This window comes from Pristis pectinata, chromosome 6 (assembly GCF_009764475.1).
Source record: "Pristis pectinata isolate sPriPec2 chromosome 6, sPriPec2.1.pri, whole genome shotgun sequence".
Lineage (NCBI taxonomy): Eukaryota > Metazoa > Chordata > Chondrichthyes > Rhinopristiformes > Pristidae > Pristis > Pristis pectinata.
The window spans coordinates 7,946,638-7,970,846 of NC_067410.1; the positions used below are offsets into that span (position 1 = coordinate 7,946,638).

The 24,209-nt window shown below is 46.6% G+C and overlaps 1 protein-coding gene across 4 annotated transcripts; it reads left to right on the forward strand.

The window, feature by feature from the left end:
* The first annotated feature begins 651 nt into the window (after positions 1-651).
* On the forward strand, positions 652-15,919 carry LOC127571614 (cytokine-inducible SH2-containing protein-like). 4 transcript variants are annotated; one of them, XM_052018160.1, is made up of 3 exons: positions 652-1,329; positions 13,200-13,441; positions 15,024-15,919. In XM_052018160.1, the coding sequence occupies exons 1-3, from the start codon at positions 1,310-1,312 to the stop codon at positions 15,503-15,505; spliced, it is 744 nt and encodes a 247-aa protein (XP_051874120.1). In that variant the 5' UTR covers positions 652-1,309; the 3' UTR covers positions 15,506-15,919. The 4 variants fall into 4 exon arrangements, with proteins under 4 accessions (XP_051874120.1, XP_051874122.1, XP_051874119.1 ...); XM_052018162.1 differs by lacking the exon at positions 652-1,329 and adding an exon at positions 1,417-2,432; XM_052018159.1 differs by lacking the exon at positions 652-1,329 and adding an exon at positions 3,559-4,532.
* Positions 15,920-24,209: the final 8,290 nt, after the last annotated feature.

A 24,209-nucleotide genomic window follows, 5' to 3' on the forward strand; every position in this document is an offset into this window, starting at 1 on the left:
TCACAAGCCCATTAGCTCCCTCCTGATTTCGCAACCATCCACCCACACTCGGGGCAACTCACAGCGGTCAATTAACCCACCAATCCGCACGTCCTTGGAAACCGGAGCACCCGGAGCAAACACGCAGAGGGTCACGGGGAGAACATGCAAACTCCACACAGTCATACTGATATCATTCTCCGTGCAATGGACGGGAGAAGTTAGCCCATGTGGTTCTGAAGATGCGAGTCCTTAGAAGCTATCAGTCAAACCAGGTTTTAATAGCGGTGAAGCATGATTGAAATGAGATCCAGAGCTCAGGATCAAACCTGGAAGGGCAGCCGTGCTACACCATTGAGTCGCCCAAATTTGGTGCAAGGTTACCCCAACTCCAATCTCAATGAGGGATGCAATGTGCAAAAAGTCACCGTGTGGTTAAAAAAAAACCCTAGAGGTCGTCCTCCCCTTCCCTTCATTGTATTGGATTTGCATGAAGCGACTTGACATATAGTCCTGTTTGGTTTGTTTGGCCAGGGTTGTGTTGCACAGCGCGGTGTAACCGAGTAGAAAACTCCCCGAGCTTTCTCATTGGCTTCACCAAGCTCTCCTTCCTCTGCATGACGCGCAGCTGTGAATTCTTGGAAATTTCCTGGAACTGTATCAAAGGCATTTCCGTCGTCGGTTGTGACACATTCTTGGGCAGAAGCCGGACTCAGAATTGGGGAGGGGGGGAAACTCTGGTCACTGTAAAGTACGCTTTGCAATGAATTAAACGCAACTTCACACTTCAGCCAAGGACAGACGCAACCAGCGGATGGCAAATCCGACAGAGCTCGTCGTTGCCTTTTTATCTGTGCCCGGACTGAATGTAGTCTTTGCTTTTCTCCTCTGAGTTACTCGGTCACCCGTTCAATTCTAGGAACCCTTCCTCATTCTTGGAATCAGGTTGGTAGGGCATCTAAAAACCGGCAGTCGCCACCGCCGACTTCGCCTGGCAGTCTCAAGGTTCATTCTGGCTTTGAACTTGGTGGAGACAGAACCTGGGATGTTTACAACAGAGCTGCCTCTTTGAATTTCAGAAGAGCGAAGTGAGACAAAATAAATACGGCTGGTGTGTAAACATTATTTATTTTAACTATTATCTATTACAAATAAAACAAAAATAGTTGCAGCGTCTTCCTCCTGCCACTCTTTCGTCACAACCTCCACCCTGCGTTGGGAGATAAGCATTATCCGTGTGAAGTTAGGAGGTTTGAGTGTGGGGAACGCACTGTGTGAACAAACTCCATCAACTTGCGTCTACAGCAGTGAACAAGCCTACCGAATTGACATGTTACTTTGTATGCGAGGGTGAGTATTCACATTTTCCTTTTAATTGTCTCCCGTGTGAAGCATGTTTCGAGGAATCATTATATGTGGGTTTTTTTTTGCCTAATACAATCAGGTGCGGTGGATGCAGCGAGCGTGTGAAATCGGTGTTAAATGTCCCCACACTGTCTATAAGAGAGGCACTAATTTGGGGATTTGATGATGCTAATTGTTTCAAAAGTTAACTAAAAAAAAATGCAAAAGAGCAGGCACAGGTCACGATTCAGAACCCAGGCAAATGCCACTTGATAAGGGATTGGTCATTTCAAGTAATTTCATGGGGTTTCTTGGGAATAATACAAATACTCTTCGGAATGAGTCTCCAAACCGGGTTTGTGGGGTGTTTTACAAATTTACAGCGCGGAACGAGCCCGGTGGTAATTCAAGTGAAAGCACCGTGAACTCGCGTTCTTGTTGCGTAATGTTAACACACGGGCGGCGGAGAAAATTGGAATTGGGCTCCCGTGGAGATGGGAGCAGACCCTTGGGTTCTGGTCATTGGGACATCTCTACCAGCAATCGGCATTCATCACCCAACTTTTACCAGTTAACTAAAAGATAACCTGGTCACCAGCTGACCAATTAGTTGTCCATTGGCTGTGGAAGTAGATATCCTTCTAGTGTTGCTCTTAGACCGCCCCGCTCTACTGATGCCCCCGGTTCTCCCTCATTGGTTGGATCTCTGATCACCCCCGCCCCTCCTCTCCTTCCCCCTCATGCTAAATCGAAATTTGGGACCCTCTTTGAAGCCGGTGACTTTTGGATCAACAACAACACGTTGCATTCATACAGCGCCCTCCACCCAACCAAACATCGCAACAAGCTTCACCTGGAGGCTTGTCAAGTGAAAGAGTTGGTGAAAGTTGGAGGAGGAGGACAGGGAAAAGCCAGAGCTCAGTGTCATATAGTAGCTGAGGGCGAGTGACTGAAATGACGGAGGAAGTCGTGAGGGTTGGAAGGAGGAATTGAGGGCAGTGGACAGAGCCCGCCTGGGATCTGGGGGAATCAGCGGTGGCAAATTTGGAATGGAAATTATTGAAAACCATTTTGACTGCCTGGGAGCTACTTGCCGGGGCTGGTAACCGGTAAGATCCACTCTCTGCGCGGACTTGAATTATGTAAATTTGAGCCTGTGAATTATTACAAAAGAGGTTGCAATTTTCGGTCTGAATCGTGAACGGGAAGCGGGGAAAGGGAAGGAAGGTTTCATTTCCAGTAAAGTTTAACAAACTTTGTTAGGCGCAGCTCCGAGTTCACGGATCTTTCTTTTAAACCCTCACTTCTCTCTCCCAACCCGCCCGCCACCCCCCCCCCCCCCCCCACTTCTCTCCCGACCCCACTGCCACACATCATTCCATTTCTAGAGAACAGGCACGCTAAGAGAGCAGATTTCACACAGAACGAAAAAGTATGCATCTTTTGAAAAAAGTCTCAAGTTAGGTACAAACCTTGTATTTCATCTCTGCAGTTGTATCAGACCTTCATTTTTCATGATCTGGGCTTTGCTGGAAAGACCAGCATTTAATGCACATCCCTATTTGCCCTTGAGAATGAGCAATGAGCTTCCTTCTGGTGAAGGTGCTCCCATTGAGAGGGAGCTCCAGGTTTTGGACCCAGGGACAATAAGAGACCAGTGATATATTTCCAAGTTGGGATGGTGTGTGACTTAGAGGGGAACCTTATTGTCTACCTGCACTGCACTTTCTCTGTAGCTGTGACACTTTACTCTGTACTGTTATTGTTTTTACCCTGTACTACCTCAATGCACTCTGTAACTACCTCAGTGTAACTGCACTGTGTAATGAATTGACCTGTACGATCTGTATGCAAGACAAGTTTTTCACTGTACCTCAGTACAAGTGACAATAATGAACCAATACCAATACCTGAATGAGGCGGTGTCCTCGCGAGCCCACCATCCTTGTCTGCTGGTAGGAGTTGCATGTTTGGGAGGTGCTGTTGACAAAGCCCAGAGTAATTACAGTGCATTTTATAGATGGTATGGAATGCTAAGCAGGGACATCTCCTACCATGGCAAAGCTTTCATGGCATGGAAGTTCTGTCCATGCACAGTGCAGCTAACCTTAGTTGAAAGGTGTAGGAAGGTTCGTCAAGCCAGAAAAGCAATTGTGCACCGGTGTAACATTACCCCAATGCGATTGGTAATGCTTAAAAATCAGTGAGTGCAGACATCCCCACTAGTGGCCATTGCATCTGTCACTCTCACGAGTGAGCTTGTTGGGAAGGACATGGAGTCAACGATGGATTCTTCCCTGCAAAAATGAGGATGAGTGGATTTTTCATCGGTGGGCGGTTCATCCACTCACAAGCACAGATCGATCCTGTCGGCACGGCTGTGTGGTAGGAGGGAAGGACGAGGTAGAAAGTAAAACACTATGTGGAAGAAGATGCATAAAAGTTAAGATGTGAACTGTGGATGTTTATAGAAAAAGAAAAAAAAAAGGTTTCTCCCAAGCTCAGGAACAAAAGCAGAAGATGCTGGAAATGGAAGCAGTTAACATGTCAAACTTACACCAGGTGAAGGGTCCCCAACCTGAAATGTTCACTGTTTCTGTCTCCACAGACGCTGCCTGACCTGCTGAGTGTTTCCAGCATTTTCTGTTTTTTTTTTCTTTTACTTCAGTTTGTTTTTTCAATTCTCACCTCAGGGTGTCCCAAGGGGCTGTAGAAGCAACGTTCCACTTCTCAAATGTAGCAGGGGGAAAGATTAGGCACAGCAAGCCCCCACAGAGGGCAACAAGCTGAACAGCCAAAGAATCTTCTTTGGTGATATCGATCAGGGTTCACATCCCCTGATCTTCCCTGAAATCAAGCCACAGGGCACTTGTAATGTATCCAAGAGGTCAGACGGAGGCTCCACTCAGCATCATGTCTTGAAGGCAGCACCTCTGACTGTGTGGTGTTCCCACAGAACTGCACTGTGAATGTCAGCCTAGATTTTGTGCTTCTCTGGTGTGGGACTTGAACCAACAGCTTTTAGGGGTTGGGGGTAGGTCAGCTACTCACTCAGCCATGATGTTGTGCTGTTGGTGGTACATGGGAGACTGTGGATGCTGGGAATCTGGAGCAACACAAGATGCTGGAGGAACTCAGTGGGTCAGGCAGCATCTGTGGAGGGAGATGGACAGTCGACGTTTCGGGTCGAGACCCTTCATCTGGACTGGGTGAGGTAAAAGCGGGCAGTGTGGGTTTGTGGGGACAATGAGGTTGGAGGCTGTGGAGGCGAGATCTGCAGAGGTGATGAGGTCAGTGCTGGTTTGGGAGACCTGCCTGACGCTTCTCAGTGGGGTTCTGGCTCAGGGGTAGGGTTGCAGAGCTGCTGTCTGGCTTCTGCAAAGTAGAGGTCAGTCTGCCAGACTGCAACGGCACCACCCTTGTGTCTGCGGGTTTGATAGTGAGGTTGGTATTGGTGTGGAGAGCAGTGCGTTCAGAGGGTTGAGGTTGGAGTAGGTGAGGTGCTGTTGGTGGTGTCCTTCAGCCAATAGGAACCACTGTTGTGCACTGCTGCGGGGTATCTACTGTGTGAACAGAACTCTGTCTCATACTCGCTGCTAGTACCAGTGCTCAGTTTCACTCTGAGCTCCACTGCATCACAACTGCAGGCTCCTTTGTGGAAGGGATTATACAATGGCTTTGTAAACTGAAAGAAGGTAACATTAAAATGACGTATTTTATCCCTGATTTTGAATAGCTGCCAATGTCGAAAATGGTGGTGTGCTGTAACATTATATTCTTGGATATGAACCTGTCATGAGTCCTGAAGCTCTTTCTAAACAGGTGAAGGCACCTGAAAGAAAATGCAGCCCATGAGCTGATTGTGTGTGTGTGTGTGTGTGTGTGTGTGTGTGTGTGTGAAATACCAGGGTTCAGTGCCAACAAACAATGCAACAAGGGAACAAGCCAAACCAGGTCTGTTAGTTTTTTAGTTGTCTGAATTCCCCTGTTCCCGTAAGTGTTAACCAACTACAGCTCCAAAGGTAAAACTGCACCAGTTTTTTATGTGTGCTGACTGCTATACAACCAAGGCACAATCCTGCCCTGGCATTAATTAGTTACAAGTGAGAGAGACCTGATTTAAAAAGTGGCTGTTTGGCTCATTGAAACACTTGTTAGCTTCTCCACACACACCCACCTCCCCCCCCCCCCCCCCCCAGTAAACACACTGTTCCCGCTGTCCTAGCACTGAACACCACGACTGTGTCTCCACTTCCCCCTCCCTCTTCAGTATCTCCTGCAACTGGAAGGATCATAGGAAATGCCAGTAATTTTTCTTAATGACCTGCAGGGTGTTGGCAGGCTGCGCTGGTTACCCGTTGTTGCTCAGTACAACTGAATGACTTGGCAGTTTTGGAGTCAACCATGTTATTGTGGGCTGGGAGATGGGGAAGTTTTGTGAACTTGGTGAATTTTTGCAACAGGCTGGTAATTTCATGGCCACCATTTCTAAATTTAGCTTTTAAGTTTCAGGATCATACAATTAATTTAATTTAATTCAGTCAGCTGTGTGGCAGTACAATTTGAACCCACATCTCAAAAGACACCTGGACAGGTCCATGGATAGGAAAGGTTTGGGGGAAGGGTAAAGGGACATCCCTTTAAAACTGAGATGAGGAGGAAGTTCTTCAGCCAGAGGGTGGTTAACCTGTGGAATCCGTTGCCATAGAGGGTTGTGGAGGCCATGACTGGGTGTATCTAAGGCAGAGATTGATAGATCCTTGATTGGTAAGGGGGTTATGGGGAGGAGGCAGGAGAAGAGGGTTGGGAAAAAAATCAGCCATGATTGAATGGTGGGGCAGACTCGATGGGCCGAATGGCCCAATTCTGCTCCTATATCTTATGGTCTTATATGGGCCAAACCTGGGCAAATGGGTTTATCATAGAAGGGCCTGTTTCTGTGCTGTATTACTCCATGACTCTGAGGCTAACTCCAGATCATTTATGTCAGCCACTGGGTAACATAGTAAGCGTCATTATCACGGGTGGGGTGGCACAGTGGTGCAGCAGATAACGCTGCTGCCTCACTGCTCCAGTGACCCGGGTTCGATCCTGACCACTGCTGCTGTCTTTGTAGAGTTTATGACCGCGTGGGTTTCCCCCAGGTGCTCTAGTTTCCTACCAAAGCTGTCTGCTTGGTCAATTAAAGGGCTGCTGTGAATTATTCCTGGTGTAGGCGAGAGAATCAGGCATGTGAGAGAGTATAGGTCGCAGGGAAATAAAGTGGGGAATGGGATTGATTGGATTGCTCTGAGGGCTAGCACAGACTTGAACCAAATCAGAATCAGGTTTATTATCACTGACATATGATGTGAAATTTGTTGTTTTGCGGCAGCAGTACAGTGCAAGACATAAAAATTACTATGAATTGCAAAAATAAATAAATAGTGCAAAAAAAAGGAATAACAAAGTAGTGTTCATGGACCGTTCAGAAATCTGATGGCGGAGGGGAAGAAGCTGTTCCTAAAACATCAAGTGTGGGTCTTCAAGCTCCCGTACCTCCTCCCCAATTGTTGTAACAAGAAGAGGGCATGTCCCAGGTGGTGAGGGTCCTTAGTGACGGATGCCGCTGCCTTGAGGCACCGCCTCTTGAAGATGTCCTCGATGGTGGGGAGGGTCGTGCCCGTGATGGAGCTGGCTGAGTCTACAACCCCCTGCAGCCTCTTGCAATCCTATGCATTAGAGCCTCCATACCAGGCAGTGATGCAACCAGTCAGAATGCTCTCCACCGTACATCTGTAGAAACTGAATGATCTCATTGTCATTATGAATTACAAAAATATAAAATATATGAAAATTGTGCTTCAATTCACATTGAATTATGCTTTATACTCCAGTCAGTAATGAATACAGTATGATCAGGATTTACACCCTTTTCAGCTTCGTTGATGCTTATTGACGTTTTATCCTCCTTTACGTTGCTTTCATGTCTGAAAGGTTACAACAATAAAATATCACTGAAGGAATAAAATTTGATTTGAGTACCAGTTTTATTACAACATCGATTTTCTGTTTTAATCTAATTGGCTTCATTGAGCAACAAAGGGATTTAAAGCTTGGACTAATTTCTAGAATCAGTCCAGCTGTTGCTTGCTCCACATCACTGATTCGGAGAGGCTGCTTACAGGAAAAGGGACATCTGACAAGAGGGAGGCTTTTATATGTGAGAGGGAAAGAGTTCAGGGCCAGCATGTTCCTGTTAGAGTGAAGGGCCGGGCAGGGAGAATCTGGGAATCCTGGCTGACGAGGGATATTGAGACTCTGGTCAGGAAAAAGGAGGCAGATGTCAGCTACAGGCAGCTGGGATCAAATGAATCCCTTGAGATGTATAAGGGATGTAAGAGTACACTTAAGAGGGAAATTAAGAGGGTAGAAAAGGGCCATGAGATATTCTTGGCAGATAAAGTGAAAGAGAAAGATATATTAAGACCAAAAGAGTAACTAGGCAGAGAGTGGGTCCCCTTGAGGATCAGTGTGGTTGTCCATGTGTGGAACCACAAGAGATGGGCGAGGTTTTAAGTGAATACTCCTTGTCTTCATTTACCGTGGAGAAGGTTATGGAGGCTGGTGAGTTCTGGAGAGGGAACGGTGATATTCTGGAGCCTATCAGCATTGCAGAGGAAGAGGTGTTGGTGGTCTTGATGCTCATAAAGTTAGATAAGCACCTTGGGCCTGACAAAATGTATCCTTGGATGTTACAAGAAGCAAGAGAAGAGATTGCTAGGGCCCTGGCAGAGATTTTTGTATCTTTGTTAGACACAGCTAAGGTACTGGAAGATGGCTAATAATGCCTTTTATTTAAGAAAGGCTGCAAGGACAAGCCAGGGAACTACAGGCTGGTGAAGTGATGGTAAAGTTACTGGAGGGGATTCTGAGAGGCAGGGTCTACTTGATTTAGAAAGGCAAGGACTGATTAGGGATAGTCAGCATGGCTTTGTGTGTGGGAGATCACGTCTCATGAATGTGATTAAGTTTTTTGAAGAGGTGACCAAGTGGTTCGACGAGGGCAGGGCAGTGGATAATTGTCTACGTGGACTTTAGCAAGGGCTTTGACAAGGTCCTGCATGGTAGTCTGGTCTGGAAGGTTAGAATACGCGAGATTCAGGGTAAGTTGGCAATTTGGATATAAAATTGGCTTGGTGGTAGGAGGCACAGGGTGTTTATTGGTAGGTTGCTTTACAGATTGGAGACCTATAACCAGCCATGTGCTACAGGGATCAGTACTGGGTCGTCTATTATTCATCGTATATATTAACGATTTGGAAGAGAATGTAGGGTGGCAAGATTAGCAAGTTTGCAAATGACACCAAAACTGGTGGTTGGTGGACGCTGAAGAAGGTTGCCTAAGGTTACAACAGGATCTACTGGGCCAAGGAATGGATGATGGAGTTTAAATCGGACAAGTGTGATGCGATGCATTTTGGGATGTTAAACCAGGGCAGGACTTACACAGTGAATGGCAGGACCCTGGGGAGTGTTGTTGAAAAGAGAGACCTTGGGGTACACGTATATAGTTCTCTGAAAGTGGGGACACAGGTAGACAGGGTGGCGAAGGAGGCGTATGGTATGCTTGCCTTCATTGGCCGAGGCATTGAGTATGGGAGTTGGGATGTCATATTACAGTTGTACAGATGGTTGGTTAGGCTGCACCTGAAGTACTGTGTGCAGTTCTGGTCACCACTCTCTCTTGGAAGGACCTGATTAAGCTGGAGAAGGTACAGAAAAGATTCACAGGACTGTTGCCGGGACTGGAGGGCTTGAATTATAAGGAGAGATTGGATAGGCTGGGACTGTCTTCCCTGGAGCGAAGGAGGCTGAGGGGTGACCTGATAGAGATTTATAAAATCATGAGGGGCAGAGATAAGGTGGACAGTCACAGTCTTTTCCCCAGCGTTGGGGAATGTAAAACTAGAGGCCATAGGTTTAAGGCGAGATGGGAAAGACTTAACGAGGACCAGAGGGGGGCACGTTTTTTTTTCACACAGAGGGTGGTGGGTATATGGAACAAGTTGCCAGAGGCAGGTACAATTACAACATTTAAAAGACATTTGGACAGCTACATGGATCTGAAAGGTAGCCATATGTAGGCAAATGAGACTAATGTAGATAGTTATCTGGATTGGCATAGATAAGTTGTGCCAAAAGACCTATTTCCTTGCTGTACAACTTTATAACTCTATGACTGTCTGGTAGCGGATTCAATAACAACATTGAAAGGGGAATTGGATAAATACTTGCAAAGGAAGAAATCTGACGTGATGTGGAAATCTGGGCTCATTGTTCCAGAACGTGTTTACATTTTCCAATGATCTGACATTCTACTGCTCATTTTAATCCTTTTAGTTCAAAATGTTAAATGTCAGTGGAAACTTTGAGTCATGGTTTTTCAGCCCTGATCTTTTACTGGCTTTGTGAAAATCAGTGCAGTCCAGAGAACTTGATTTCAACACCGCCAGTGAGCTCAGCAAGGGCACGTGCCATCATAAGTGGCAGTGCTCCTCACTTAGTGTCAGTGTGGCTCCCTGGATTGTGCTTTTGTCCCTGAGTCAGAGGGTTGACAGTTCAAGTCCCTGTCCAGAGGACTTGTGAAGGCCTAGGCTGACGGTACTGAGGGAGTGCTGCAATGTTGAAGTTGCTGCCAAGGTGAGCCTTTGAACCAGCTGAAGAGCACCTTGGCTGACAGTTCTGCCTCAACCAATATTATAGAACAAAAAAAAACCCGCACTGTTACTTGTGGGATCTTGCTGTGCACACATTGTTGGTCGCATTTCCTCCATTGAAAGACTAATGATGCTCCAGAGGTGGGCGTTAACATTATGCTGCTCAATGATCTTGGGTTGTCCCAACCAGGCATTTTATAGCCAAAGATTTAACGTTCAAAGTTCAGTCACTGCCGCCACGTAGCAAAAGTCTGTGCACAGCAAGATCCCACAACCAGCACTGAGGTAATGGCCAGCAGTCTGGCGCCATTGGCAAACGAACGGCCGGCCCCCAGGTGATTAAATTCAGGGAAGGTCATTGGGGCATTTAACAGTGAATGGAATGTTATGGATAATTCCACCTTTGTTTCTTTGAACTGGTGCCAAGGGATATTTTAAGCTAGAGTCACGGAGAGATGCAGCACAGAAACGGGCCATTCGGCCCATCAAACCCATGCTGACCATCAACCACCCACTTACGCTAATCCCACTTTAGTCCCACTTTTTATTCCCATCAACTCCCCCCAGGTTCTACTGCTGACCTACACACTAGGGGCAATTTACAGGGGGCCAAATCATCTCCAATTTGCATGTGGGAGGAAACCGGAGCACCCTACTTGGATCCTACTTGGTCGCAGGGAGAACGCGCAAACTCTGCACGGACAGCAGCCGAGGTCAGAATTGAACCCGGGTCTGTGGGGCTGTGAGGCAGTGGCTCTACCGGCTGCGCCACTGTGTTACTTGAGAGATTGAACGAGACTTCGGTTTAATGTCTCATCTGAAATATGACATGAAAACTAGGACGCAATGAATAAATTGAGTTCACAAATGCTTCTTGGCTGGCCTGTAAACTGTTTTGAGACCAGCCCTGAATCCATGAAAGCTGCAAGATAACTGCAGGGGAAACATCATCCAAGCTTTCTACTGTAGTCACCATCCAGGGGACCATCCAGAAAGTGTGCAGACACAAGGGAAGCCGTGAGTCGGCTCAGCTGTGAAGCCTTGCATGTCGAATAACTATCACTGTTTGTCTAGATGCACAGGGCTGGGGTTCTGGGACTGCTGGGAGTGGGATTGTGTCTCACGAATCACTGGATCTCCCATGTTAGGCGGGCTGCTGCTGCCTGAGTTTACGTCGCATGTGTCAGTGTCTGTCCTGAACTCGGGAGCAATCGACAATCTGCTGGAGGAACTCAGCGGGTCAAGCAGCATCTGTGGGCGGTAGGGAATTCCTCCCCCCCGACAGATGCTGCCTGACCCGCTGAGTTCCTCCAGTGGATTGTTTGTTTCTCCTGAGTCCGGGATCTGCAGTCCCCCTGTGTCTCCTCTGTCCTGGACTTGCCTCCCCTTCCGTTGGTGGTGAAACCTGATGACGGGAACTTGGCTGTCCTCTCTTCCTCAAGTCCTGCTGGCCTGGTTAGTCAGCCTCTGATAAGGAAGATCCATTTTCAGAATTTTTCAGGATGGATTTGGGGAAACTTCCATGAAGGTCATTTTACCCAATGCCTGTTCCTGCCTTCAATCATCCCCTGAACAGGGTACACTCCTGGGGAGGACTACGTAACGTTATCGATCCTGGTCGAGCCCAAACTCCAACCTTATGGAGAACAAAAACTTTTTATATTATGTCTTTAATATAAAGAAACATCCCAAGACCTTCACTCCTTCCTCTAACCCATTTTATCCTGCCCATACTCTCATCAAACTACCCTTAGGTTCTACCACTTACCCACACACTGGGGACAATTTATAGCAACAAATTAACCTACCAAGCTGCACGTCTCTGGGATGTGGGAGGAAACTGGAGCACCCAGAGGTAACCCACGGTCATTAACTCTCCCCAGATTCTACCACCCACTCGCACTCTAGGGGCAATTTGCAGCAGCCATTTGAGCCCCCAACCCGGGATGTGGGAGGAAACCCACACGGTCACTGAGAGAACATGCAAACTCCACACAGGCAGCACCTGAGGTCGGGGTTGAACCCAGGGTAGCACTGTGAGGCAGCAGCTTTACCAGAGGCACCATTGTGCGTGAGATTGGATGCTTCGGATGAGGTTTGGTCCAATTATTCTCCGTCCCTAAGTCCTTATACCTTCCTTTCCTCTTTGATCCATTATAAAATGCGGTTCTGCTGAGTTGCTTTTGCTGTGTCTTTTCAGGGAAGTTGAAATTGGTAAATTGATTTAATTGGGTAAATTGGTTTATTACTGTCACATGTACTGAGGTACAGTGAAAAATGGTGTTTTGCATGCCATCCATACAGATCATTTCATTACATCAGTGCATTGAGGTAGTACAGAGGAAAACATAGAACACTACAGCACAGTACAGGCCCTTCGGCCCACAATGTTGTGCTGATATTTTATCCTGCTCTAATATCTATCTAACCCTTCCCTCCCATTTCTCTATCATTCATGTGTCTATCTAAGAGTCTCTTAAATGTCCCTAATGTATCTTCCCCCACAACCTCTGTCAGTAGTGTGTTCCACACACCCACCACTCTCTGTGTAAAAGATTTACCTCTGACATCCCCCTTATACTTTCTTCCAATCACCTTAAAATTATGTCCACTTGTGTCAGCCATTGTCGCTTCGGGAAAATGTCTCTGACTGTCCACTCGATCTATGCCTCTTATCATCTTGTACACCTCTATTAAGTCACCTCTCATCCTCCTCTCCAAAGAGAAAAGCCCTAGCTCACTCAACCTATCCTCATAAGACATGCTCTCCAATCCAGGCAGCATCCTGGTAAAACGATAACAATAACAGAATGCAGAATAAAATGTTACAGCTACAGAGAAGGTGCAGTGCTGGCCAACAGTAAGGTGCAAGGCCATAACGAGGTAGATTGTGAGGTCAAGAGTCCATCTTATCGTACTCTGGGACAGTTCAATGGTCTTATAGCAGCGATGGGATGGGGTGAATTCAAGTGATGGGAACCCTACAATGTCCAACTGGTGGGTTTGGGAGATGGGGTCCTGGCTGCTCAAGAAACAAAGGCTGTGGATGTTACATTGCTGCTCTCACAATATGGGGAGTGTAAGTGGGCTGTATTTATTATGTTGATACTCATATTGAAAAGAAACATTTTTTCTCTCCCCCGCACTCCAACCCCCACCCCTTCCCTATCCCTAAAGACCTTTGCCGGCACAACAAGGAGCAGGAAACATCAATCCACCCCGAGCAAGATCCGACATATTCATGATCTTGGAGCAACAGGCAAACCAGATCCCCAGGAACGTGTCCCTTATGACTTTCCAGGAGGAGAATGCCTCTGTAGCGCCAGGACGAGTGCTGAGTGTGGAACCTGCTGCGAGGAGGGACCCTGAGGACGACATGCTGTGCCTGACCACCACTCTTCGCCAGCTGAATCTGTCAGGTCAGAACCTCCACCCCAGCCGCTGCTCTGCAAATGGTTCCTTACCGAGGCTTTATCCGACTCTCTTTTGAAAATAACATTACATTTTCCACTATTGCTCCCCCCTTTGACTATTGTGTTCCAAACTTTAACAACCCTGCTCAGCTGAGTATCAGTCATTGGACTTGGGAAGTCATAGGTTTGAGCCCACTCCTGTAGCTGGTGCTTGACATGTTGATGTTTCTTCTGGCTGGGATGTCCAGAACCAGGGGTCATTGTCCAAAAATATGGGTTTGGCCACTCAGGACAAACTTCAGAGCAGTCAATCTCCAAAATTCTCTACCCAAGAGGGCTGTGGAGGCTTCTAGTCGCTGAGTATAATCAGTGGTTGGTATTTTTCTTTCGATAATTATACAAATCAAAGGATATGGGGTTAGTGCAGAAAGGTAACAATCAGCCATGAATGGCAGACTGGGAAAGAGGGGCCGAATTGCTTACTCCTGCTTCTATTTCTTGTGCTCCTATGTGCAATCATTTGGCTGATGCTCCAATGGACATCTCTGGGACATGGCTGAGGCTAGATCCAAATACATTTCCCTCCGGATCCTTGGATTTGGGATTGCTGGGGGAAACACAGATCTTCAGGAACCATTGTCTCTGATTGTGACATAAGTGAAGCCTTCCAGCAAGGTTTAGTTACAGTGAGGAGAAGTTTTCTGGAGGGCTGTGTCCCTTTAAGAGATGGGGTAAAAGACTTTGATCCACAGCTCACATTCCTCAGATCGAGTCCTGCTGAGACAGTGCTCGGTGCTGGAAGTTGCGGAGGAATCTGCGCAAACACTGGCATTGCATTCTTGTCCAGATCTTTGCTACCTGCCAGTCTGCAGTGTGTGATCCCAGCACTGCCTTCAACTGCACCAGTGTCAGGATGGCTTTAAACTGTGGGCTGGGACAGTGGTGGATCCCTGCGAGGGTCTGGGATAACGAGGATCAGGGGCGGTGAGGGTCGTTATCGCTCTTTTGCACTATTTATTTTTGTGACATGACTTGCCGCAAAACAACAAATTTCACAACATGCAAGTCAGTGATAATAAACCTGATTCTGATTCATTGAGTGTCTGAGACCTTTGGGCTCCTGGACAGTGACTGTGTGGGTGAACAGAGCCTTGGCGAGCTGGGGTCTCGCCGGGGGAAGGTTGGCAGCAGGGCTCCCAGACAACAGGTCAGATCAGATCAGATCTTTATTAGTCACATGTACATCGAAACACACAGTGAAATACATCTTTTGTGTAGAGTGTTCTGGGGGCAGCCCGCAAGTGTTGCCACGCTTCTGGCGCTGACATAGCACGCCCACAACTTCCTAACCCGTACGTCTCTGGAATGTTGGTGGAAACCGGAGCACCCGGAGGAAACCCACGCAGACACAGGGAGAACGTGCAAACTCCTTACAGACAGCGGCTGGAATTGAACCCGGGTCGCTGGCGCTGTACAGACCACATCTTGATAAACTTGGGAGGCCAGCCCTCCTAACAAGAGTCCTTGTTCACGATGCAAGGACAGGTGGGAAGTAAAGTAAAGTGACCTGTTTGCGTTTTATCTGCAGGATGGTACTGGGGCTCACTCACCGCCAATGAGGCGAAGCAGCAGCTGAACAAGATGCCGGAGGGAACCTTCCTCATCCGGGACAGCTCTCACCCCAGCTACCTGCTGACCCTGTCGGTGAAGACCAGCCGTGGTCCCACCAACGTCCGCATAGAGTACAGCAATGGCAAGTTCTGCTTGGACTCTTACTACCTGGCCAAACCCAGGATCCTGGCCTTCAGGGAGGTCCTCAGCCTCATCCAGCATTACGTCACCTCTTGCATTGTGGACCGATACGACAAGGCAGTGGATACAACGGCCCTTCCGCCCAAGGACACTGCCATCCACCTGAAACTCATCAAGCCCCTTCACAGGAAGGATTCCTTCCCCTCCCTCCAGCACTTGTGCAGATTGACTATTAACAAGGCCACACGACAAGTGGACAAACTCCCATTACCAAAACCTGTCCAGAGGTACTTGGAAGAGTACCCATTCCTCCTCTGAGGTTTTTGGGATGAAGGGGTGTTGGGGACATTGGTGCAACATTGGTGCTTCTTTTTATTCTTGGCTGAGAGGCGGTCACTTCATGGGTGCTTTAATAACTTTGACATGGAGCAGATTAATGCCACATATTGTACTGAGTTGTTCCACTGGACAATTGAATAGACTTATTGCCTTGGTGGACTAGACCCGCGGATTTGTTCAATAACTAAAATGTGAACCAATGCATATTCAGAATATGTGGATCAAGTGATGTAATTAATGTGGAACAGAATACAGATCTGCAAAAAATTAAACACAACTCTACAGCCTTTATATTAAAAGGAATGCACTTTGAACATTTTTAAGGTTAGTGTATTTAAGAAAAAATGACCAAAAGCAAATGCAATATTTTCTAATAAAGTATTATTAAATCACTTTGAAATTGTATTGAGAGGTCTATTCACTGTGAAGGCAATTATTTCTTACTGTACTGGAGGCTCTATTGTAAAGAAATAGGATCACTTAAGAGGGTCTCATTGTTTGACGGTCTACGACGGGAAATAAGGTCTCACAAATCCTTTGGGGCTGTTCTCTTCATGGGGCACTGAGGAGTTAATACAGTGTTCAAAATCACAAAGAGTTTGGTGGAATAGATAAACCAGTTTCAATGAGAGTAGAGCACTAGGACCAGAGGACACATGTTCCTGGTTAATGGCAAAAGGAGGAGAGATGGGATCAGGAGAATTGTTTTAATGCACCGAGTTGCTGTGATCTCAAATGTGCTGCTCGAAAGGGTAGCAGAAGCAGATTCAATAATAACGTCCAAAGAGAATTGCATAAAGGGCTGCGGGGGGAGAGCAGACCTGAGAGATGAATTGCATAGCTTTTTAAAGGGCTAGTATTGTCAGGATGGGCCAAATGGTCTTCCATAATACCCAATTCTATTTGAGGATTTCACGTGATAAGTAATTAATGGTCTAAAATGGGTAATATCAATTAGACGGCTGTGTTCTGTCAGCGGAGATCAGCTGGTTGAATACTGACTGCTTTAAAGGAAATTCAGAAGCAGAGGAAACAAACTCCTCCCAGTAAAAGTAGACTAATTTCTCCCAGACAGATGCAATGAGTGCAGAATAATTACATATAGTGTATGTGTATAGAGTCAATCTCAGTCACTTACTGTGATATGGCTGCAACTTGATTGACAGAGGAATTATCCAATCACCTCCATCCTGGCTGATGCACGTTCATTAGTGGTCAAAGTGACCCTCACTAACTTCATAGGTTAGGAGTACACAATGCGGTGATCCACGATACCAGAACTCAGTAAAGGGTGGTAGAGTGGGTCCATCAACATTTCTACCCCTAGCCTGAGAAATTATGACCAGACTTTCTCTGACCTTCCTCCCTGCAGCAATGTCGTCTTTGGGGAAAAGCAAGTCCACGCCTGGAAACATCACCTGGCAAATTCTCCTCTGGCCATTAAAACCAGACCAGTGGATCAGAAAATACAAAAGGTTAACGTCTCATTCACTTTGCTTCCTTACACTCACCCAGCCAAGAAGTCTCTTTAGAACAACTGGCCTCTTCCTGTCCTGCGTACCTCTACGAATCTACTAGTAAACCTGAAAGGGACTCTGAAGGAGATGGTCAAGTTAAGGCTCAGCTTCCAGCTGAAGTCAATGCAAGGAGTCTGCACGTACTTCTCTGAGCAACCACGATCTCACTGAATGGTGGAGAAATCTTGAGGGGTCTTGATCTACTCTGAGGCAGATGCTTGGCTACTCCATCACTTGACTGGACACCTCGGGTTTATTTCTGGTCACTTTTGCTTAATGGTTCTTATACCCAAATCTTTAGGCTTTGGTTTGACACGTACTTTGGGTAAGTACATGGAGGAGTGGAGCTTAGAGGGATATGGGCTGATTGCAAGAAATGGGGATTAGCTGGGTGGGCACTGTGGTCAGCATAGACTCGTCGGGCCGAAGGGTCTGTATCTGTGCTATGACTATGACTCTAAACCTTTCTCCATTCTTGACCCTCACCTTTAATTGACTTTGTCCCTTTAAATTTCATGTAGGAATATAGACATACAGCAAAGACCTGAAGTAACAATGATGTCCCTTTGAAAGAACTCTTCAATTAATCTTGCTCTTTCCCCATTTCCTTTTGAAACAGAAATTCAATTTGCTTATGACATTAAAAGCTGAAAATACAGGAGAATTCTAGCAGGTCAGGCAGCATCCGTGGAGAGGGAAACAGAGTTAAGAGTGTTTGCTGAGGGGTCCCAGCATTTCCTGATCTTATTTCAGATTTACAGCATCTGTGGCCAGTAGTAAGGTCTGCTTCCACCACTTCCATACAACTATAGACCCATAGAACAATACAGCACAATACAGGCCCTTCAGCCCACCATGTTGTGCCGTCCCTCAAACCACACCTAAGACTATCTAACCCCTTCCTCCCACATATCCCTCAAACTTAAATTCCTCCATATGCTTATCTAACAATCTCTTGAACTTGTCCAATGTATCAGCCTCCACCACCGCCCCAGGCAGAGCATTCCATGCCCCAACCACTCTCTGGGTGAAAAACCTCCCTCTGACATCTCCCTTGAACTTTCCACCCATTACCTTAAAGCCATGCCCTCTTGTTTTGAGCATTGGTGCCCTGGGAAGGAGGCACTGGTTGTCCACTCTATCTATTCCTCTTAATATCTTGGATATCAGGTCTCCCCTCATCTCTCCAATGAGTAAAGCCCTAGCTCCTTTAGTCTCTCCTCATAATCCATACTCTCCAATCCAGGCAGCATCCTGGTAAATCTCCTCTGCACCCTCTCCAACGCCTCCACATTCTTCCTATAATGAGGCGACCAGAACTGGACACGGTACTCTAAGTGTGGTCTAACCAGAGTTTTGTAAAGCTGCATCATTACTTCGTGGCTCTTAAATTCGATCCCATGACTTATGAAAGCTAACATCCCATAAGCTTTCGTAACTACCCTATCTATCTGTGAGGCGACTTTCAGTGATCTGTGGATATGAACCCCCAGATCCCTCTGCTCCTCTACACTGCCCAGAATCCTGCCATTCACCTTGTACTCCGCCTTGGAGTTTGTCCTTCCAAAGTGTACCACCTCACACTTCTCCGGATTGAACTCTATCTGCCACTTGTCAGCCCAGCTCTGCATCCTATCAATATCCCTCTGTAAGCTTCGATAGCCCTCCACACTATCCACAACACCGCCGATCTTTGTGTCATCTGCAAACTTGCTAACCCACCCTTCCACCCCCTCATCTAAGTCATTAATAAATATCACAAAAAGTAGAGGGCCCAGAACCGATCCTAGTGGGACACCACTAGTCACAGCCCTCCAATCCGAATGTACTCCCTCCACCACAACCCTCTGCTTTCTACAGGCAAGCCAATTCTGAATCCACACGGCCAAGCCTCCTTGGATCGCTTGGCCTCTGACCTTCTGAAGAAGCCTACCATGCGGAACCTTATCAAACACCTTACTAAAATCCATGTAGACCACATCTACTGCACTACCCTCATTAATCTTCCTGGTCACCTCCTCAAAGAACCCTATCAGACTTGTGAGGCAAGATCTTCCCTTCACAAAGCCATGCTGGCTGTCCCTAATCAGTCCATGATTCTCTAAGTGCTCATAGATCCTATCTCTTAGAATCCTTTCTAACTTCCTTACAGTTGATACCAAAACAAATTCCATTTCATCAGATGCAAGAAAAGTTTGGCTTTGAATGCCGGCTGTGGGAATATCAGCTGCCAGTTTTACATTGCTGAAGTCAATGGACTTCACCGGCAGGAAGAGGACCTAAGCAGCATCTCATCAATGCCCCGTTCCATTTTATTGGCTACAGGCAATCTTCCCCCTCTTGAGCCTGGCTCTAGTGCTGAGGTTTGCCACACATGCTGACAGCCAGTAGCATTCCCTCAGAATGAAGCAGCACCTAATCACTAAATGGATAAACCATCCCCTCCTGAACTTTTTTCCAATTATCGTTTTCCTCTTAGTGTTATCATAGAATCATAGAACAGTACAGCACAATATGGGGAATATTCTGTCAGGCCCCAGGGACTTATCTGTCCTAATATTTTCTAACAGCTCCAACACATCCTCTCTCTTGATATCAACATGCTCTAGAATATTAACCTCACCAACACTGTCCTCGGCGTCATCAAGGCCCCTCTCCTTGGTGAATACTGAAGAGAAGTATTCATTGAGGACCTCACCAACTTCCATAACATCCAGGCACACCTTCCCACCTTTGTCGCTAATCGGTCTGACCTTTACTCTCGTCATCCTTCTGCTCTTCACATAAGTGAAAAATGCCTTGGGGTTTTCCTTAACCCTACTCGCCAAGGCATTTTCATGTCCCCTTCTTGCTCTCCTCAGCCCCTTCTTAAGTTCCTTCCTTGCTACCCTATATTCCTCAAGAGCTCCATCTGATCCTTGCTGCCTTCACCTTATGTTCAACCTCTTGCAATGGAAACATTTTCTCCTTATTATTTCCATGAAAATCTCGGACAATTTTAATATCCCCCATCAACCCATCCTTCTTTGCTCCAACAAAAACAATCCCAGCTTCTCCAGTTCCTCCATGCAACTGAAGTCCCTCAGAAAATGGCCGGCAGCTTATTTCAGTCAACCGCCAGGGGTGAAATGAGGTGGATGGGGACTGTCCAAGCGGACTTGAGGTCGGACCTCCTGTTATGCCAGTGTGAGCACGTTCACACACACGGACTGCAGTCATGGCTACTCGTGGAGTTCCCTTGCAAGGCCTTAACATGCCTTTTACCATTTACAACTACCCAGTATTCACAGAACAGAAGTAGATCGTTTGGTCGAACAACTGTTGGCGTTTGTGCTCCAAACAAACCTCCTCTCACTATTCATCTAACTCCATTAACACACCTATTCTTTTCTCCTTCATGGAGTCATCCACCATGGAAACAGCGCCTCCAGCTCACTGAGTCCGCAGTGACCATCAAGCACCCATTCGCACTGACCCTACACTAATCCCATTTTTTTTATTATTCTCCCTATATTCCCATCGACTGACCAAGATCCTACCACTCAACTACACACTAAGGGTAATTTACAGTGCCGGATTAATCTGCCAACTCTCACATCATTGGGATGTGGGAGGAAACCGGAGCATTTAGTTTCCTTGCGGTCACAGGGAGAAAGTGCAAACTCCACACAGACAGCACCGGAGGCCGGGATTGAACTGGGGTCGCTGGGGCAGCGGCCCTAGTAGCTTTGTCATTGTTTCGCTCCTTCAGGTGTTTAAGAAGCTTCCCTTTAGTTGGGTACAAGCCATTCTACCCGACCCCTCATGGTTTCCAGTTCCCATCGTAGTCTGGGGAAAGCAGGAAATCGCAGGGTCTTCCACAGAAGGGCGGGAGGTGCCTGGTGGGGTGGATGTGTGGGTAGTTTATGAGTTGGACAACTCCTTCTGCCTTCTGTGCAAGGCTTCTGTTGCTCTTGATGATGGGCCTCAAAGTTCCCAATACCTCCCCGAGGATATCTTCTTCACTTGGAAGGCTGATGGGCAGAAATTCCCACCATTTAGTGGCGATGCTGTTTACCTCCAAGAAGCCCTTGCAAATAATCGAGTCCCAGAATCAGAAGCAGGTTTATTATCACCGTCTTATGACATGAAATTTGTTGTTTTGTGGCAGCAGTACAGTGCAAAGACATAAAACTACTAGGAATTACAAAATAAATAAATAGTGTAAAAAAAAGGAATAACAAGGTAGTGTTCATGGGTTCATGGACCATTCAGAAATCTGATGGCGGAGGGGAAGAAGCTGTTCCTGAATTGTTGAGTGTGGGTCTTCAGGCTCCTGTACCTCCTCCCCAATGGTAGTAACAAGAAGAGGGCATGGCCCGGATGGTGAGGGCTCTTAGTGATGGATGCCACCTTCTTAAGGCACCACGTCTTGAAGACGTCCTCGATGGTGGGGAAGGTTGTGCCCATCTGTTAATCTCCTCTTCTGACAAAGCTCAGAATAGTGTCTGTTCCGGGAGCATGTAAGCAATGTGGTCTGCCCAACGCCTTCGAGTCAGTACACTCAGTGTACATGAACTGCTTCCACCGGCTGGGAGATTGGAAACCAGATCTCTCAAATTTAGTATTGTCAAATAGGCTATTGAGGACGTGCGAAGATACACCAATCTGTTCTGTTGGTCTGTAAAGATGGAAACAGATTCAATGGCAACTTTCAAAAAGGATATTTGTAGGGCTACAAGGTAAGAAATTGGATGGGGGATTATCAATAGCTTGGTCAGAGGTCTGTCACATGTTGAATGGTGTCCATTTGTGCTTTGAGTTTAATTAAGACCAGTAAGTATGTGGCAAACTTGACCCAAAATTAATACACAGCAATTAAAATTCCGCAGGAGTCGGTGTTGGATTCACTACTTTTCATGCTATATGTTAATGATCTGGATGACAGAATTGATGGATTTGTGGCCAAGTTTACAGATGATACAAAGATACGTGGAGGGACAGGTAGTGTTGAGGAAGCAGGGAGTCTGTAGAAGGACTTGGACAGGTTGGGAGAATGGGCAAAGAAGTGGCAGATGGAATACAGCGTAGGGAATGCACTTTGGTAGAAGGAATAAAAGCATAGACTTATTTTCTAAATGGGGAGTGAGTTCAGAAATCAGAGGTGCAGAGGGACTTGGGAGTCCTGGTGCAGGATTCCCCAAAGGTTAACTTGCAGGTTGAGTTGACAGTAAGGAAGGCAAATGCAAATTTAACATTCATTTCGAGAAGACTAGACTATAAAAGGAAGTATGTAATGTTGAGGCTTAATAAGGCACTGGTCAGACCATATTTGGAGCATTGTGAGTAGCTTTGGGCCTCATATCTAAGGAAGGATGTGCTGGCAGCACAGAACAGTACAGCACAGAACAGGACCTTTGGCCCAGAATGTTGTGCCGACATAGCTATTCCCTTCTACCTACAGATTGCCCATATCCCTCCATTTTCCTCTCATTCATGTGCCCATCCAAGCCCCTCTTAAAAGCCCTCAATAAATTTGCCTCCACCACCCTATCAGGCAACACATTCCAGGCATCCACCACTCTCTGAGTAAAAAATGTCCCCCTGACGTCTGTTCTGATCCTACCCCCTCTCACCTTAAATGCATGCCCTCTGGTATTGGATCGCTCAATAATGGGAAAAAGATATTGCTTGTCCACCCTATCCATGCCCTTCATTGATAGCTCTGGGCCTGTACTCACTGGAGTTTAGAAGGATGAGAGGGAATCTCATTGAAACCTACCGAATATTGAAAGGCCTGGATAGAGAGGACGCGGAGAGGATGTTTCCTGTAGTGGGAGAGTCTAGGACCAGAGGGCACAGCCTCAGAATAGAAGGATGTCCCTTCAGAACAGAGATGAGGAGGAATTTCTTCAGCCAGAGGGTGGTGAATCTGTGGACTTCATTGCCACAGATGGCTGTGGAGGCCAAGTCACTGGGTATAGTAAAGTGGAGGCTGATAGGTTCTTGATTAGTAAGGGCATCAAAGGTTACGGGAAGAAGGCAGGAGAATGGGGTTGAGAGGGAAAAATAAATCAGCCATGATTGAATGGCAGAGCAGACTCAGTGGGCTGAATGGCCTAATTCTGCTCCGGTGTCTTATGGTCACTTATACTGAGGTGCATTTCAAATTAGGAACAGTTACAGGTAGAAGAAATATAGAAGGTAATCCCAAATGTGTGATGGAGAGGGGTTGGGGGAGTCTTACCTGGAGTCTAAACATCATTGGACTAGTGGTCTGAATGGCCTGTTTTCAGGTTGTATGTTCTATGTCCCATGCTGGTCAACGGTTTACAACCCACATTGTTGGATTACCTATCAGTGTAAACATCCTCTCTGCCTGGAGTATGCTAACTTTGGCTAATCCTTGTGTTTACAGCAGCTGATCTTTGCTGGTTTAACTTCTAGCCTGGAAGCATGCAGATGGTACACCAGGTCCTGCCACAGGTGCTTTCAGTGAACTGGAAACAATGCACCACCAGCCAGAATTTGCTCATATCTAATTTCTCAGAAAATATTGACCACAGTTTCGATGTATTCACTCTGGTGGTGAACTCTGACCACATTCCAGCATGACCTAACAATATCACCTCAATTTATTGATTCAGATTTCGAATGAAACTTCAGGTTCCCTTAACAGCATGGCATTGTACGTTAAGTACTCTCTTTCTCGTGAGGCTAATGTTTGAAAGGAGCTGTCAGGTGAATCTACCTGATGCAGATGGTTGGAACAACCCAGCTACCTCAGAGTCAAAGTCGAGTTTATTGTCATGTGCACAATTATATGTGTGCACAGGTGCAGTGAAAAACTTACTTGCAGCAGCATCACAGGCACATAGCATCAGATAAACAGCATTCACAAGAATTAAATATAAATTATGCACAATTTTTACAAGAAAACACAATTGGAACAAAACAAGTTCATTTCAATGCAAAGTGGTCATTGTGTTGCTAAACTGTAGTGATTAGGGTTGTGCAGGTTGGTTCAAGAACCAAATGGTTGAAGGGAAGTAGCTGTTCCTGAACCTGGTGGTGTGGGACTTCGGGCTTCTGTACCTCCTGCCCGATGGTAGCTGCAAGAAGATGGCAGGACCCGGATGGTGGGGATCTTTGATGATTGATAGCTCACCAATGGTTCTCAGTAAGGG

What these genes read in the sequence shown, in the direction of transcription:
- LOC127571614 (XM_052018159.1), top strand. Translation starts at nt 4,381, where the DNA reads ATGATGTTGTGCTGTTGGTGGTACATGGGAGACTGTGGATGCTGGGAA. An exon ending in AGACCCTTCATCTGGACTGG is followed by an intron (nt 4,533 to 13,199) that starts GTGAGGTAAAAG and finishes CTATCCCTAAAG; the next exon opens with ACCTTTGCCGGCACAACAAG. An exon ending in TCGCCAGCTGAATCTGTCAG is followed by an intron (nt 13,442 to 15,023) that starts GTCAGAACCTCC and finishes TTTTATCTGCAG; the next exon opens with GATGGTACTGGGGCTCACTC.